Here is a 16,358-nt window from a genome sequence, read left to right on the forward strand (position 1 = left end):
GGAGAAAATGCTGAAGCAGTATCCCAGTGATTAGACTGGCAAAGAAAGGGTACATTAGATAAAGGGAACAATATGAACAAGGCCTAGTGATACAACAGCATGCGTTGGGGGAAGTGGGCTCTGCAAACTCAGATATTATAAGGAAAGGCAAGAACTCTTTCTTGCTTGCTTGCTTGCTTTTTAATTATTATTATCATTTTATTTATTTATTTATTTTATTTATTTTTAGGAGCTTGGTCTTTTGTTTCTTACGTAAGGAGAAGCCAATAAAGAGTTTTAAGCAGGAGTGAGCCACTCAGGATTGCATTTAAAACAAATTATTTGGAAATTACTCTGTGGAGACTGGATTAAATCTAAAGACAATTGGTCTAGACAGGGGAACCATTTAGGAGACTTTATAAAAACTGAATGATATCAAAAACATGGTGGAGGAAAATAGGGACTGGATGGAATGCTGGAGAGAAGGGAAGATTAGAATCAAGCAATGTTTTAGAACTAAAATTGACAGAACTTAATCAGTTTTTGGCTTGGGACCAGAGAAAGAAGGAATGAAATGAGGAGTCAAAAAGTCAGATTTCTGACTAAAGCCACTTGGTGGATTATAGAACCATTAAGTAAGACAGGGAATACAGCATGTCTGAGAGGAGTTAATGGATTGTTTGGATAAATTAATTTGATGAGCCTGTGAGAGTTCAGCAGAAAATAGTGACAGACTTGCATTCATTCATATTTTCTTCATTACATCATTAAACATTGTGGGGGCCATAGGCTTTTGGCCCCCTAAAGATTATCTGAAAATCACTGACATGTGGCAGATTGATTAATAGAAAAGCCATACAAATGTATTTAATGTATATACATGGGAGCCTTCAGAGTGAACACCCAGCATCACAACAAGGTATAGAAACTTACATACCGTCTCAAGGTCACAGAAAGAATGAAGGCTCGGATGCTGGTAAAACAGGTTATGGGAAGGGATAGAACAGGAATTCTATTGAGGGGCAATAAATGACTACTAGGGAGAATGACTGGATCAGAGAACAGAGAATAACTTGTAAATAGTTCTCTCTGTAACTCAAATGACCTTGGGACAGTCACAGTCTTGACAAAGGGACTGTTCAGGTGTGGTTACATTTTTGGTCTTCTTCCCTGTAGAGGATAATGAGATAACAAGGAGGGGAACAAGAACAATTGCTCTCCTTGGTGGGGCAGTTTCATCATAGATAGCAGAAATATCTCTTCTAGCACTTGTTGATCTCTAAGAGTTTTTAATTTAAAATACTCATTACACTTGGGAACCATATTTTGAAATGAAATATTTTTACTGCCTTCAGCATTCAATTAGTACTTCCTGTAGACCAAACAGTAGTTTAGGTATTTAGAATATTAAAATATAGGACAGTCCAGGAGCTCACAGTTCACTGAACTATGACAGATACCTAAGCAGGTAACTACAAAAATAATATCAATAGGTGCCTGGTAATGGCAAAATGCACAGGATATTCTGAAAGTAATGATGAGAGGCACCTCACTCATCAACAAGAGTCAAGAAGGGTGTGCTGGCAGAAGTGGTCCAAGGTCTGAGTCTCAAAAATAAAGTTAGCGCTTGGCACGGTGGTGCACACCTATACTCCCAGCTACTTAGGAGGCTGAGGCAGGAGGATCACTTGAGCCTGGGAGTTTGAGGCTAACCTGGACAACATAATGAGATCCAGTCTATTGAAAAAAGAGAAAGACAAGTTAAGCAAGCAGCCAGAGATATAAACAGTTTTTTTCTGTGTACCTGGGACCACAGTGGTGCCTGAGATATGAGGGTAGTAGTCAGTAGCTTCAGTATTTACGTCTCTATGGATGCTTTGCCATTCTGCAGTCAGAGAAAATGGATCCCTTTAGGTTCAGCTGTTGGTTTATGTGGATATTTGGGCAATCTTCTGGGTAGGTTACTAAATTGTTTCTACAGAATGAGTACTTATGACCCTTCTTTACGTTTTCTTTTTTTTTTTTTTTTTTTTTTTTGAGACGGAGTCTCACTCTGTCGCCCAGGCTGGAGTGCAGTGGCCGGATCTCAGCTCACTGCAAGCTCCGCCTCCCGGGTTTACGCCATTCTCCTGCCTCAGCCTCCTGAGTAGCTGGAACTACAGGCACCCGCCCCCTCGCCCAGCTAGTTTTTTTTGTTTGTATTTTTTAGTACAGATGGGGTTTCACCGTGTTAGCCAGGATGGTCTCGATCTCCTGACCTCGTGATCTGCCTGTCTCGGCCTCCCAAAGTGCTGGGATTACAGGCTTGAGCCATCGCGCCCGGCCTAAGTTTTCATTTTATAAACCCAAAAAAAGACAGTTTCAGGACCCAACATCTGGGTCTTCTTTCTACTTTAGCTTTGTTTTGTTTTTGTTCTAACGATCATCTGTTAAAATTGCACTTTTTTTTTTTATTGTTGTTAAAGCTATTATTTTCTGTGAGGCCATAGAATTTGGAAGTCCACATACAGGGATGCAGAGGCAAATGTGTGAGTCATTTTAGCCATCCAATTTATCTAAAATATTTTTCCCACCAGCCTCTTCCAGTACCCCAAATTCTACAAGTCAAAAATAAAAATAATGCCTTTCAACAAATGTTGCTGACATAACTAGATATCCACATATGAAAGAATGAACTTGAACCCCTACCTTATACAGCATACACACAACACTAATTCAGGAAAGATCGTAGACTTACATTTAGGAGATAAAACTGTAAAACTCTTAAAAGAAGACATAGGTGTAAGTCTTTTTGACTTTGGATTAAACAGTGGTTTCTTGGTATGACACCAAAAAGCACAAGCAAAATAACAAACATACTGGACTTTGCAGAAATTAAACTCTTTTGTGCTGCAAAAAACTGAAGATAATCCACAGAATGGGAGAAAATATTTGCAAATCATATCTCTGATATGATATTTGCAAATTATATATCTGATATTTGCAAATCATATCTATATATATCAATTATAATAATCTTATATTTTGTATCCAAAATAGAAGAACTCCTACAATTCAATAATAAAAGAACAAATAACAATTTAAAAATGAGCAAAGAGTTTGAGTAGATATTTCTCCAAAAATATATACAGTCAATAAGCACATGAAAACATGCTGAATATCATTAGTAATTAGGGAAATACAAATCAAAATCACAATGGGATACTCCTTCACACTTAGTAGGAAAACTGCAATCAGATATGTCTTAGCAGTTCCACTGCTAGGTACAAATTTCAGAAAATTTAAAAGCAAATTTGCACACACATATTCATAGCAGCATTATTCATAATCGCCAAAAAGTGGAAACAACCCAAATGTTCATTAACAGATAATGGATAAGCAGAATGTGGTATATGCTTATGTTGTTGTACTATTCAGCCACAAAACGGAATGAAGTATTGATACATGTTTCAACATGGATGAACCTTGGAAGCATTATGCTATATGAAAGAAACCAGATACAAAAGATCACATATTATATGATTCCATTTCTATGAAATGTCCTGACTAGGCAAATCTGTAAAGACAGAAAGAAAATTAGTGGTTTCTTGGAGCTGGAGGGGGGCATGTGTGAGGAGTGACTGCTAAGTAGTATGGGATATTTGTGTGTGTGTGTGTGTGTGTGTTGATTATAATGTTCTGGGATTAGACTGGTGATGGTTGCACAACCTTATGTATACTAAAAACAATAAATTGTACGCTTTTAGAAGGTAATTTTTGTGGCATGTTAGTTATATGTCAATACAGTATTTTTAAAAATAATTCCTTTACATTAAGTTGTTTTTCCTGTTTGAAAACATGGGGAGAAAGGAACATTTTAGTATTGTGTACAGGTGACTCAAGTGTCTGACCCTTTCCAGTGCACAGCTAGTTGTAAACAAGACTCAGAGTTTTGCTAGGCCTGATAAGAAAACACAGTGTCCCCACATAAGGGAAGGAACACAAGGGATGGAACCCTCAGAGAGCCTGGGTATCCAGGAGCAAACCCAAAGATCCTGACGTCTGGGGAAGGTAAGAAGGGGCCCTGCTCATGAAGATGTAGAATATTAAGTATGAGTGAATGCTGTAATCAATCATGAAGGCTTGATGAAAACTTCTGGGTGGTCCAGGGGATCCTGCTTATCTCACCGGTGCCAACATCCTGGGGTTGAGGAGTGGCGCAAATGTTCCATTTGGCTGCTGCACTTCCGGTCCACCCCCTGTACCCTTCCTTCAGAGGCTATTACCACGGCTGCTAGGCCTTGAGGACAGAGTGCCCACGCCGCAGTGGATTTTATGGTCACGGGACCTCTCCGCCTTCCTGTGCACAGCTGGCACTCTTTGCACCCTGTCTCTGATGACTTGGTAGCAGAGAAGTCCCTCAAATCCTTCAAGGACAAGAACAAGAAGCTTGAGGAAGGCGGCCCGATGTACAGCCCCACACTGCAGAGGTGGTGGTGAGTAAGTTGCTCGGACAGAGGGAGCTGGAAGAGCTGAAGCGCTACTTCGGTGACTTCCGCCTACTGTGGATCCATACCAAGATGGCGGTGCTCATGCTCTGGCGCATCCTTGACAGCCACACCCTGACCAGCCAGGAGCACAGGCAGTTTCTCCGGATCTGCGCCGACCTTCTCGGCTTGGTGCCTTTCCTTGTGTTCGTGGTGGTCCAGTTCATGCCGCCCATGATCATGAAGCTCTTCCCCAACATGCCAGCATCCACATTTGAAACCCAGTCCATCAAGGAGGAGAGCCTGAAGAAGGAGCTTCGGGTTAACCTGGAGCTGGCTGAGTTCCCCCAGGACACCACCGAGGAGAGGACCTTGAAGAACAAAGCAGCCAAGGGTAGTGCCACCAGACTTCTCTGTTTTTCCAGAAGATCCGGGGGACAGGGAAGAGACCCAGCAATGAGGAAGGAAATCATGCATTTTCCAATTTATTTGAGAATGAGCTGACCCTGGACAACCTGTCACAGCCGCAGCTGGTGGCCCTGTGCAAACTGCCGGAGCTGCAGTCCATCAGCATCAACAACTTTGGTGCTTCCAGCTCACTGTGTGGCTGTGCTTCATAAAGGCCAGTGACAAGCTGATTGCTGAGGAGGGGTGGACAACCTGAACATCAAGGAACTGCAGCCAGCGTGTGGGGAGTGAGGCATGCGGGCCCTCCGCATCAGCTGAAGCAGTGTCCGGACCTGCACCAGGAGATTCCCATATCGCTGCTCATCCTGTCCCGGGCCATGTACCTCCCAGACACCCTCTCCTCAGCTGACCAGCTGAAGTCCATACTGCAGACCCTCCCAGAGACTGTGGCAAAGGAAGAGCAGGTGAAAGTGGCTGAGGTGGAGGGCAAGCAAGTGGACAAGGCAAAGCTGGAGGCCACGCTGCAGGAGGAGGCAGCCGTCCAGCAGGAGCACCGCAAGGAGCTGCAGAAGTGCTCGGAGGTGGAGAAGGATGTTGCGCTCGAAGGTGTGGAAGCCACCCCTCGAAGGCCGGGGACCTAACCTCTGGCAGAAGTGCCTGACGCAGTCCTGTGGTCAGAGACCCTGAAGGACACTGCCCCCTGCTAGAGAGCTTGAAGGCGAAGTAGGTAACTAAGGAGGAAATGGACATCCTCAGCAATGCCTGCTCTAAGCTGAAGGGGCAGAAGTTGCTCACCAAAGAGGAGGAGCTGGAGCTGCTGAAGGAGGATGTGTAGGACTACAGCGAGAACTTGCAAGAGATCAAGAAGGAACTCTCAAAGACCAGTAGGTGAAGAAAAATATGTGGAAGAATCTAAAGCCAGCAAGAGACTGGCAAAGAGGGTGCAGCAGATGATCGGGCAGATCGAGGACTTGATCTTACACCTGGAGGTGGACCAAGGGCTGCAAGCTGGGCCCGGCCTAGGGCACGCCTGTGGGGGAGAATGTCATCAGTGTCACTGAGCTCACCAGCACTGTGAAGCAAGTCACGCACATTCCAGAAAGCAAACTCACCAGCCTGGCCCCTGCACTGGATGAAGACAAGAATGGCAAGGTCAACCTCAGTGACCTCGTCAACATGATTGAGTTCGTGGACAAAGATGTTCATGCCTCTACCAGCCAGGTGGCCGAGATTGTAGCGACCTTGGAGAAAGAGCAGAAGATGGAGGAGAAGGCAGAGAAGGAGGCCACAGAGGTGAAGAGCTAGAGCTGCCAGCCTAGGCACCCATCCTCCTGCTGCCCCACCGCCCTGGCAAGGGCCATGAGAGCAATTGCTTTGAGGTGATTCTCAGTGGCTCATCTAATACTTTGGCTGGAATGAATCAGAGACTTCCATAATCAAGTAAATTTTAATTTTCATCATTCCATGGAGATTCAGTCAGTCTGAAATCCCAGAACCCCTCCACAGAATTGTGTTGGATCCACACTATGGTGTGGTGCAGTTGCTGCAGCTGCCTAGGGCAAGAAGGTGCCCCCCTGTGTGTGCCTTCCCATCTCGGCTGCCCTGTCCCCAGGGAAGAGAATGAGGACCACATGGACTCTGCCCACACAGAGCTGTCAGCTGTGCCCATCCTCAGAGGTTTAGGAGATACAGCCCAGCCTCCTCAGGGCTGAAGATGCCTCTGTTCATCTGTGAACCTTGATTTCTAGATATTGGTGTCAATAGATCTGTCTTCCTGCACACACAGAAAAAGAATATTATATGTGATTTATAACTTAATAATATGCCTAATAACTTTGCGATTCCTAGCTTCATTTGGGATTATGTCTTCTGTTACATCCTCAGGCTCTCATGAAACGACCACTTGTTAGGGTCAGTTAAGCTCAAACATTTGTTGAATGCATGCATATGTAAGACACATTGTGCTAAGCACTGGGTTGTAAAGATGTGTGACATGCTCTGTCTTAATGATACTAGTAGTCTTACGTCTTATTAATAATAGAAATAGAAACAGTGATTTTAGGTAATTTAAAAGGTTAAAAACAATACGGCTAGTTTTCATGTCAGGTAAGTAAGAGACAAATAAGGACAATATTTGGTATATGGTACATATAAAATGGACTACAGATTTAAAGAAATCTCAGTCTACCAGTGTTACATTGGGCAAGGTATTTGAACTTTTATCAGTGCAGAGTGTAGGGAAAGGTACAGGGATTCCTCTGGTTTGCAACAGGTCATAAGGGGGAAACAGACATTTGCTGCATAAACAATTAGAGAATGTAGGGAAGGCTACTTCAGCCAGATACTTGGATAAATATTTATTAATAATACCATTATTTGTGTCAAACATGGTTCTGGGTAGTAAGGAAAGTCCTTGTTTTTTTTTTTTTTTTTTTTTTTTTTTTTTTTTAAGAAAGGCCAGTTTCATATGGGTAACAAACTGGAAAACCTGCTTCATTTTGCCTTGAAGTGTAAGGGCAGAATAGAAATGGACAGCCTTGATATCCTTGTGTGGCCTTCGCTGTATCAGGGCCACACATGGATAGCAAGGCTGTCATAGGGATTGGCCAGGAATGTAGGCATGTAAGTAGTCCAGGGAGAGTACTCCTTCAAGTAACAACATGGAAAGAATCATTAAGTGATGAGTAAGAGATATATCATGTTCTGGCATCCTAATGAGTCAATAATATGGATCTTGGGACACTTTTAAATAAGAGCTTGACAGAGAAGTAAAGGCTTATTTATATTCAATAAGAAAGCTTCAATAATTGTTTTATCTTTTTTACTTTTATAGCGGATGTCAATTTGGATATATCAAAGCCTTTGAAAGCAAACCTGAGTTTTACCAAATTGGATCAGATACACCTTTTTTTAAAGAAGATAAAAAATGCACACAGTTCAGCACATAATGAAGAGACTTCAGCCATGTCCAACACCATGGTGAATAAGGATGATCTTCCAGTCTCCAAATATTACCGTGGAAAGTTGTCTAAACCCAAAGTTCATGGTGATGGAGTGCAAAAGATTTCAGCTCAAGGAAACATGTGGAGAGCTGTTTCCTGCTTTCAAAAAATTTCTGTTCAAACTACTCAGATTGTGATCTCCATGGAAACTGTACCCCATACCAGTAAACCATGCCTGTTAGCATCTCTCTCAAACCTCAATGGAAGCCTTAGTGTCAAAGCAGCACAAAAAGTACCTGGTAAGTCACAGAAAAGGGGAGCGGGGAGATAGAACAAGCAATATGATTTGTTAACATCTGAAAATGCATCATTTTGAAGATTTATATTATGTAGAAGTTAAAAGTTATAAAGGTCATTGGAGATTAGGACATTTCTGGTTTGTGACCTTGTTTTTAGAGATAATTTTAGAACAAATCCTTTAAGTATAGATATTTTAATGTCTTATGTTCCTGTCCTCCTCTTGAGGCATGTTCTTCCAGGTGTCTAAAACTGTTAATTCCTAAATTCCTTTTTACCTAAAACAGCTATAGTGGAACAACAGTATATCAAGTTTTGTGAACCATTAGAAGAGTGGTTCTCAAAATGTGATCTCAGGACTAGCAGCATCAGCATCAACTGGGAAATTGTTACAAATGCAAATTCTCAGACCCTACCCATGACCTACTGAATCCGAAACACTGGGCATGGAGCCCAGCAATCTGTGCTTCAACAAGCACTATGGGTGATTCTGATGCACGGCATTAAGTCACTGGTAACCATTTACTTAAAAAAGAAAAGTTGGTGTTGTGGCAGATATGCTACACAAAGTGTAACAGAAGCCAAGGTTCAACTTTGCAAGAATGTGGTTGAGGCATTTTATCAGGCAGCAACACCTGGCAACGAAAAGCTGTGCTTCTGTGTCTAGCCTAGCAAAGTGGGGTACAGACTCTGCAAAGTGAATGCCATTGATGGGAGGAGAGGTGAGAAATCAACTGGCGGTGATATCTACATTTTCCACTTCTGTTACCATGACCAAATTGTTACATACTTTTTCAAAAAGGGTGGGCAGAAGGATTGTGAGGAGGGGAAGAGAAAAGGCAAGACACAGGTGGGAAATAGCAGTTTTCAATCACAGAAACTGCTACTGTAAAATTTTAGGGCACAGGGCCAGAAATTTTGCTCTCAAAGTAAATGTAGCAAAGGGGAACCATGTATTTTCCCACTTTAATTTGTGGGGGGAAATTGGGGATTGGGGATAGTGCAGGGGATAAAGCAGATCCTTATATGCAACTTAGTTGCTTATCAAAAAGTAATTTAATGGCAGCTGTAGACTTACTGTAACTTAGTTCCACATAGCCAGTTTGGGCACAGTAGTTAAAAGAGAAAGGAAAAGTTTTATAGTTGAGAAGCCTGAATTTTAGACCAAAACATAGATGATTTATTTCTTTCTCATCAGAAATATTTGTGACCAAGCCAATTAAAAGCTCTGTATTTTTTTTTAATTGTCTTAAAAGTTACAAGTGAAAAAGGTAAGGTTCATGGGACATGAAAGACTATGAAATACTGGAGGCTACAGTATCTGGTCTGTCCACAAATAAATTACAACCCAGACAACACTGGGTCTGTTCCCATGCCTTTCCAGTTGTACCTTAATCATAGCAGGGAAAGGTTAAGATTCAAACGAAATGGAAGAATTTAAACATACTGTACTCACTTTTAGGTTCTTCTTTTATCATCCTCATTGCTTTTTTTATTCGTTACTCATATTTTTTCCACGTTTAATGGTGTCTGTCTTTGGGAAACACCTCTAAAATATTAAAAATCCTTCTCTCACTAAGCTGTACAAATTAGTAAACTCTAGTTTTGGAACTTGTTTTTTCCCCCTTTATGTAAGAAAAACTACATACCCCCAATCCTTGTACAGTGCTGTTCTTAAATATAGTTAAACACAAAAATAGCAACTATAGCTTTGACTAAACATACTTTATACAACTCTAACGTGTAGTGTCCAGCAAATGTTTTAAAATAATTATTTGCATCAAATCAGAGTTGAGGTTAACTACTTAATAGGAACAATTTTGTTGTTATGAGACTATAATGAACACCGAACTCTATTTTTACTACAGTGTTTTCTTTATGCATATGCAAACAGTTTAGGATGATAACAAAGTTGGCAAGGTTGAAATAAGATTTATTAACTTCTAGTTATAAGGACTGATTTCTTGGAAAATTGTGATTAAGAGATTGCCACGTATTTTTTTCAAAAAAGTTGATTTTAGCTATATTTTTAAAATAAAACATAATATAAGCTTTGAATGTTAATTTCATTGTGTAAATGTCTTAAAAATGCATGCTTTGCAATTTGGATAAAATACATGCAAACATATATTCAAAGTATAATTTTGATGAGTGATAAAAACTATCCACCACCAAAAAACAAATATACTCACATAAAAGCCTCCTACCAGTAGTCATATTTCTTTTTGTAGTTTTCAAGTGACATCGTTCTACATTCAACTGAAATTGTTTATACTGTAGTATATCTTTGAGCTCAATGGAGTTCATGTCAGAGTTTTATAGTTTGAATCTAATACAGAAATACTTAACTGTGTCTTTGATTTTACAGTTTATATAACTGTTGTGACCATCTGCAGCAGCTGCACTTTTCAAAATTATTTGCTGAACCAAATTGAGCACAGTGACAAAAGTAGTCATCTCAGATGTACTATTAAACAGAAAGAAAAAGGAGCATTGCCTTGGTACAGTATAGCCATCTGCTGTACAGATGTTATTGTATAGAATGACTTCAGATAAAATAATTGTAGAAAATTTTCATTAAAACCTCAACAATTTGCACTTGTTTATGTGAATCTGCATAACTCCCCAATGAGACAACACACTTGGGGTTTCTTTGGTTCTCACTCACTTTCTCTTTGATCCTTTTTGATGTGCTGACTTTAATAAACACAGTCAAAAACACTGTGCAAAAACATCATGGAAAAAACTACAAAGGAACAATTATAGCAGCAGAAACTACTCTAATCCCTAACTTACGCAAGCTATTTTTAGTGAAGTATTTTTTTAACACTCTTTATGTGACAATGTTATATAAACAGGGTAAAACGGTCCTTTCCAGATGAGTTTTAATTTAGAAGCCGAAACAGATTTGTAATGCTAGAAGAATCTTGTGTGCTAAGTAATATTTAGAGAAACACCATTGAGAATGTGTTTTAGGTATGTTTCTTTATTTGTGAAAGGTACAAAAATATTTGAGTTCACCTAATGATTGTAATTTTTTTGTCATCTAAACCGTCATAAGCTTACAAGAAGTGTATGTGAAAAGGAAATAATATGATGGAAAGGGGTAAGTGAATTTTCTCCCCCAGGCATTGCAAATACATTTAAATTATCTGTGCTTTCAGATTTATTTAGTGATTTATAAAACTAAATATTTATAAATTATTGACTGAGGCAGTTAAAGGAATTCCTGTTATTATCATTTGGAATGAAACGAAATGGTTACATATTTTCTACTTTACAAAAAATATCTACCAGTTCTTCTTAGCCTCCTGCATTATTATTTATCCCTAAACTGTGGGAGTTTCATGGGATTTGATTTTTTTTTAATTCCACTCTGCAGATACTGGTGTAGCAGTGACTTAGAATAACCTAACTCCTGTTTCTGTTAGAATACTTACGTTCTCTCATGAATCTTTGGTAAAATGCCCTGAATGTTCTGATTTCAGTACAGGTAATGCTTGTATTTTTAAGGTTGGCGTATAATATTGCTGAAAATCCTATGATTGTATTAAAAGTACATCTCCTTTAGAAATTATATCATATATTTTAAAATATTCAAAGGCCGATAATGTTTATTTTGCTATTCATTAAATCCATCCCATTCTGTAGTATTTTCTGGAAAAAAAAAAAAAGTTTCCCTTACATGCATATACAACACAATCTTTTTTTACCATTTGAAATATGTAGCTTTGGAGAAACCATAAGTATGTAGCTATAAATTGTGAACTTGCAGTGTAGCACTTTCCAGAGGCAGGGTGGAGAGTGAGCTACAGATTTTAGCTCCCCTTGTCTGAGTAAATTATGGCTCTATTTGGGCGGCACTCCTTAGATTTCGACAAATGAGCCTACAGTTGAGAGCTGTGAACTAGCTGTACTTTAGGCTGCCTTGCTCTTTCTCAGGGGCACTTAGATTGGCAGCCTCCATGTATGTAGATAAGGAAAAGGAAAATAGAATATGAGCAAGTTAGATGCCACAAAAGATTGGGGGAAGAACCTTAATGAGGTCATCTTGGCTGGCATTTTAATCAGAATTCGGAAGAAGTTAGAAGGATCCCCCGTCCATAAGGACTTGGGTGATTTTTCACCCAAGCCAAAAACAGTGAGTTGAACTCCTTCTAGTCAAAGGGCTATGGTTTACGTAACTTTCACTACCCCAGCCTCTGTCATCCAGATGTACTTATCTTTCTGAATAAACAAAAGTAGAGAAAGCATAACCACATTATTTTTCACATATACAAAATGCCTTTTCTCATGTTCACTGAATTCAGGACCAATAAAATGTAAAGAACCTAAAGTTTCTTTTCATGTATTGAAAAGTGAAACCAGTCATTAATTGATAAAAAGTGGAGCTCCAACTTTTCATTCTATAGTTAACTGGATCTTCCAAGTAAAATCTTATAAGGTGTTGTCATAAGCTTTGGATGCTGCAGAGATGCAAGTTAGCCTAAGGGGAAATAAAATATTAAATTAGATATGACTACCTAAAATAATATGTTGCAATAACCAGCCAATTACAACACCCCAAAGACTTTTGTTACTTTTAGAAAGAAATAGCATCTCTGTCCAATGCCTGAACAATAGGAAGTGAGTTCTTTGACAATTAAACCAGAGGATAAACTTAACTTTTAAGCAGCCACTGAGGATTGAAGTGGAAGTACAGCTTGTAGACAGTTATACAAATCACTAACAAACCTTAATGAATATTGGGTGTGGGCATCAGGGTCCTGTCATTTTTGACACTATGTCCCAAGTAGCTTAAACCCAACACTCAAGGAAAGGTGGAGACCTCATTGGGTCTGTAACATCTGGGTTTTTATTCGTCATTTTGGCATACCCCACAAGCGCAAAAGAAAGAGTAAAAGGGAATTATCTTGACAATGAAATGAGTTACTGAATCTTGTGATAATGAAAAGCAGAAGAATTCTAATGCCTTTCTATAGTCCCTGAGGTAGAGGTGCGTTTATGGTTTTGCAGAAGTAAAATGTGGGGGGAAAGAACAGATGGCCTAGGGTCCGTGAAACATGACACCTCCCCTCCCAGGACTGAGTACCACTATTAATCCTGGTCAGATTCCCTCCTATTACTTTATAACAAGGTTCAAAGTTGCTACTGATAAACTGGCATGTACTTCTTTTTTCACCTTTAAATTACCTGTAGATTACTGATAATTTCTGACTATGATATATTTCCGTATATCCTGGTGAACCTTGAGGCATTTGAAAAAAAGGTAGAACAGGAATTTCTAAAAATTGGCTGGGAAATAAGAAGAGCAAGTAAAATTATCTTAACTTTTTTCAAAAAATATCCCATATTATGTTTTCTAATATGATGAGAATAAAAACCATAAATATATGAGATACTGTCATTCTCCTGTCCACTTCTTAGAAATTATGTGCAATGGAGAAGACATCTCAATATACAAATTATATTCTCCTTGCTGTAACTGTTATATACACTAGACATTATTAATTACCACTACCTTAGAAAAGATTTTTTTCACGCCCTCAAGGAAGGAGATTAAAAATTATGACTGTTTGATATTTTAAAAAAAAGACACTAGGAGGTATGTTCTGCTCGGCCGTGTTTACCTAGTCATGTATTGTTTTGTTTAACCAAATTATGTAAATACAGTATTCTACAGCTTTTATTTTGGGAGATATATTCATTGTCCTGTGATAAAGAGCTTGTGCATTTCTTAAAAAGTTCTTTATGTACATTTTTTGTTTTAGTGCTGTGTGGTTGCCATAGCTGTTTTGGATTCCAAAGGGAAGCCTTTAAAATGCATAGGAGAGTAACTTCAGAGATACAGAAGATATCCACTGGGTTGAGTTTCTGATGTATGTATTTCAAAGCTGCATAAAAATAAAAATTATCTAATAAGCAACAAACTTAGGATATCAGAGCGATCTCATGTGCTGTGGTGTAGTGAACATGATGTACCTGCCCAGCCTTTCGTAGAGGGAGATGAGCTCATTTCAGAGAGATAACCATCTCTGACTTTTTCTTCTGATTCATCAGTGACCTGAACTCCATTTGAACCTTGTTAGACAAAAAAACAAGCAGAATTCCTGGCCTAAACTATAAAATATAATTAAGCCCTTTTGAAATGATGTGTAAAAGAACATTGCTGTACCCCCACTTATAACCACCACCACCACCACCACAACCAATAAAGTTAAATCAAGCACTGCCTGTAATGGATTAAAATAATAAATGTTCCTGGATTTCAGTGTTTGAAGTACTTGAAGAAAACAGGCTCCCAGCAGCCGGGGTAGCTGAATGCAAGAGAGACATTTATTAATGACGAGTTCAAGGATTTGGCCTGTTTAAGATCATTACTTTCTGTTTACCGTGTGTTACACATCCCTTGTATTTTTACACAGCCCACATGTGTCCACATGCAATAATGAAAAGCTTTTTTCCCAACAAAAGAATTGTTAATTGTGTAAATATGGTTCTCTTGGGGAATATGAAGTCTTCATAAGACTCTGCGCCCTTCTAATGAGAAATCCAGTGTAATCATTATAGTCTTCCATGTAAATCCACCTTCAGATCTTATCTTTAGCCAAATTAGTCATTTCTGGCTATCAGTTTTAGTTACCAAATTCCAAATTTAATCTATACTTTTGCTAGAAAACTGCTGGCCTCAGGGTATTTGTTTTAGAATTGTGTGCCATTACATTGGACCTTGTGTGTCCTATATACTCTAGAAAAAAAAAATAGTGCTTTTTCTTTTATCATATGATAAAGAACCTTTTCACTAGGTTTATTAATAGATACCTTTGGAAAAAAAACTGATATAAATTTTACATATACACATATTAAATATTGTGTTTCTTGGAGAAAAAAGGGTCTTTGAGACAACAAAAATGCTGTCAATTAACATGCAGCTATCTCACTGTACAAAATGTTATTGGAGAAGGACGTTTCCAGCCCTAATAATTAAGTACTAGAGACTTTTTTTCTTAATAGCCTCTCCTTAGATCCTAATGATAGCCCCTATTAGGTTAGTATTAAGTAAAATGGACAAGTATTGTAGCCCCAACCCAGGGAGTGTGGAAAAATAAAAGATTAGAGGTAAATCTCTATCCCCCATTCTACTGAATTTGTGACAGCATTTAGTCTTGCCTGTGGTCACAGCAGATTGCCCCCTTGTCCATATAAGCCAGTAGGCTGTTTGCTAGGGAAGCTTCTAGCAAAGCAACCCTGACAGTGATGAGTAACTGACGACGTATCTTAGATGTTCTTTTACTCCCTGGTTTGTCCCCTGGACTTGTTGGCTATTTTGGCATAACATACTGAGGCTGAGCAAGGGAAATGAGGACAGGACAAAGTATTTATTTACAACCCAGTTACCAGTTAGAAAAATGAAATTACTAAGAACTAATAGCAGTAGTTTGTATAAAGCAACATGGTGCTGTAAAGAGGCAGACAGAATCTGCACCCCAGCCCTGCTACTTACTGACCAGTTGGTTGTGTCAAAAGTTACTCTGTAGTGCATTTCCCAAATGAAGGCAAAAATATTTAATGTATAGGACTTTGAGAGCATTAGGTGATGTAATGTATGTGGAGTACCCAACCATTGCTTGGTACAAATTAAGTGCTCAGTAAATATTGGTCTTTTTCTGTCTTCCTTTCCCCAAAATCACACCACATGAATATGGAGGTCATAGAGTACTAAATATCAGAGCTGAAAAATACCTTGAAGGTCATCCTTTTTTATCAATAACCCTTATTATCCTTTCCTCCCATTGACCTCATGGTCTGGACACACTGCATTTAGTATTAGATAGCTAACTATACCAACTTGATACAATTATAACCAAAACAAACAAATAAAAACTTCAGAACACCTCCACAACTTAGTCTCAGACAAATTCATGATTTCTTTTAGGTTCTTAGGAATACTAAAACTACCTCATGGGCCACCATTACTATGTGGGTCCACTAAGTGTCAAGGAACCTTGGGTCTTAACTCCCTCATTGAGTACAGAGTGGAGAGGTTAAGTGGTTTGCCTAGGGATACCATATGGTGGAGTTGAGTCTATAACACACATCTCCTGACTGCTAGCCTTTCTGTTATACCAGTCTTTCAAATATTGAATTCTGTAGATCAAGACCATTTTCTAAGGCACTGCAAGAAATTACTTAGCAAGTCATGTTGTTTTCAATATTATTTGAGTAAGTTTATACCAATTTTTTCATTCATGTAACTTACTTTAAA

General features: G+C 39.0%; 1 protein-coding gene and 1 pseudogene across 1 annotated transcript in view; both read left to right on the forward strand.

The window, feature by feature from the left end:
- LOC111520902 (vacuolar protein sorting-associated protein 13B) overlaps window positions 1-16,358 on the forward strand; it is an 883,038-nt gene that overhangs the window by 693,810 nt on the left and 172,870 nt on the right. The window contains exon 36 of the mRNA XM_026454936.2: window positions 7,687-8,094. Within this exon, the coding sequence (XP_026310721.1) occupies window positions 7,687-8,094 (408 nt within the window). The remainder of the gene's footprint in view (window positions 1-7,686; window positions 8,095-16,358) is intronic.
- LOC111520907 lies at window positions 1,848-6,158 on the forward strand (annotated as a pseudogene).

This window comes from Piliocolobus tephrosceles, chromosome 7 (genome assembly GCF_002776525.5).
Source record: "Piliocolobus tephrosceles isolate RC106 chromosome 7, ASM277652v3, whole genome shotgun sequence".
Taxonomy (NCBI): Eukaryota; Metazoa; Chordata; class Mammalia; order Primates; family Cercopithecidae; genus Piliocolobus; species Piliocolobus tephrosceles.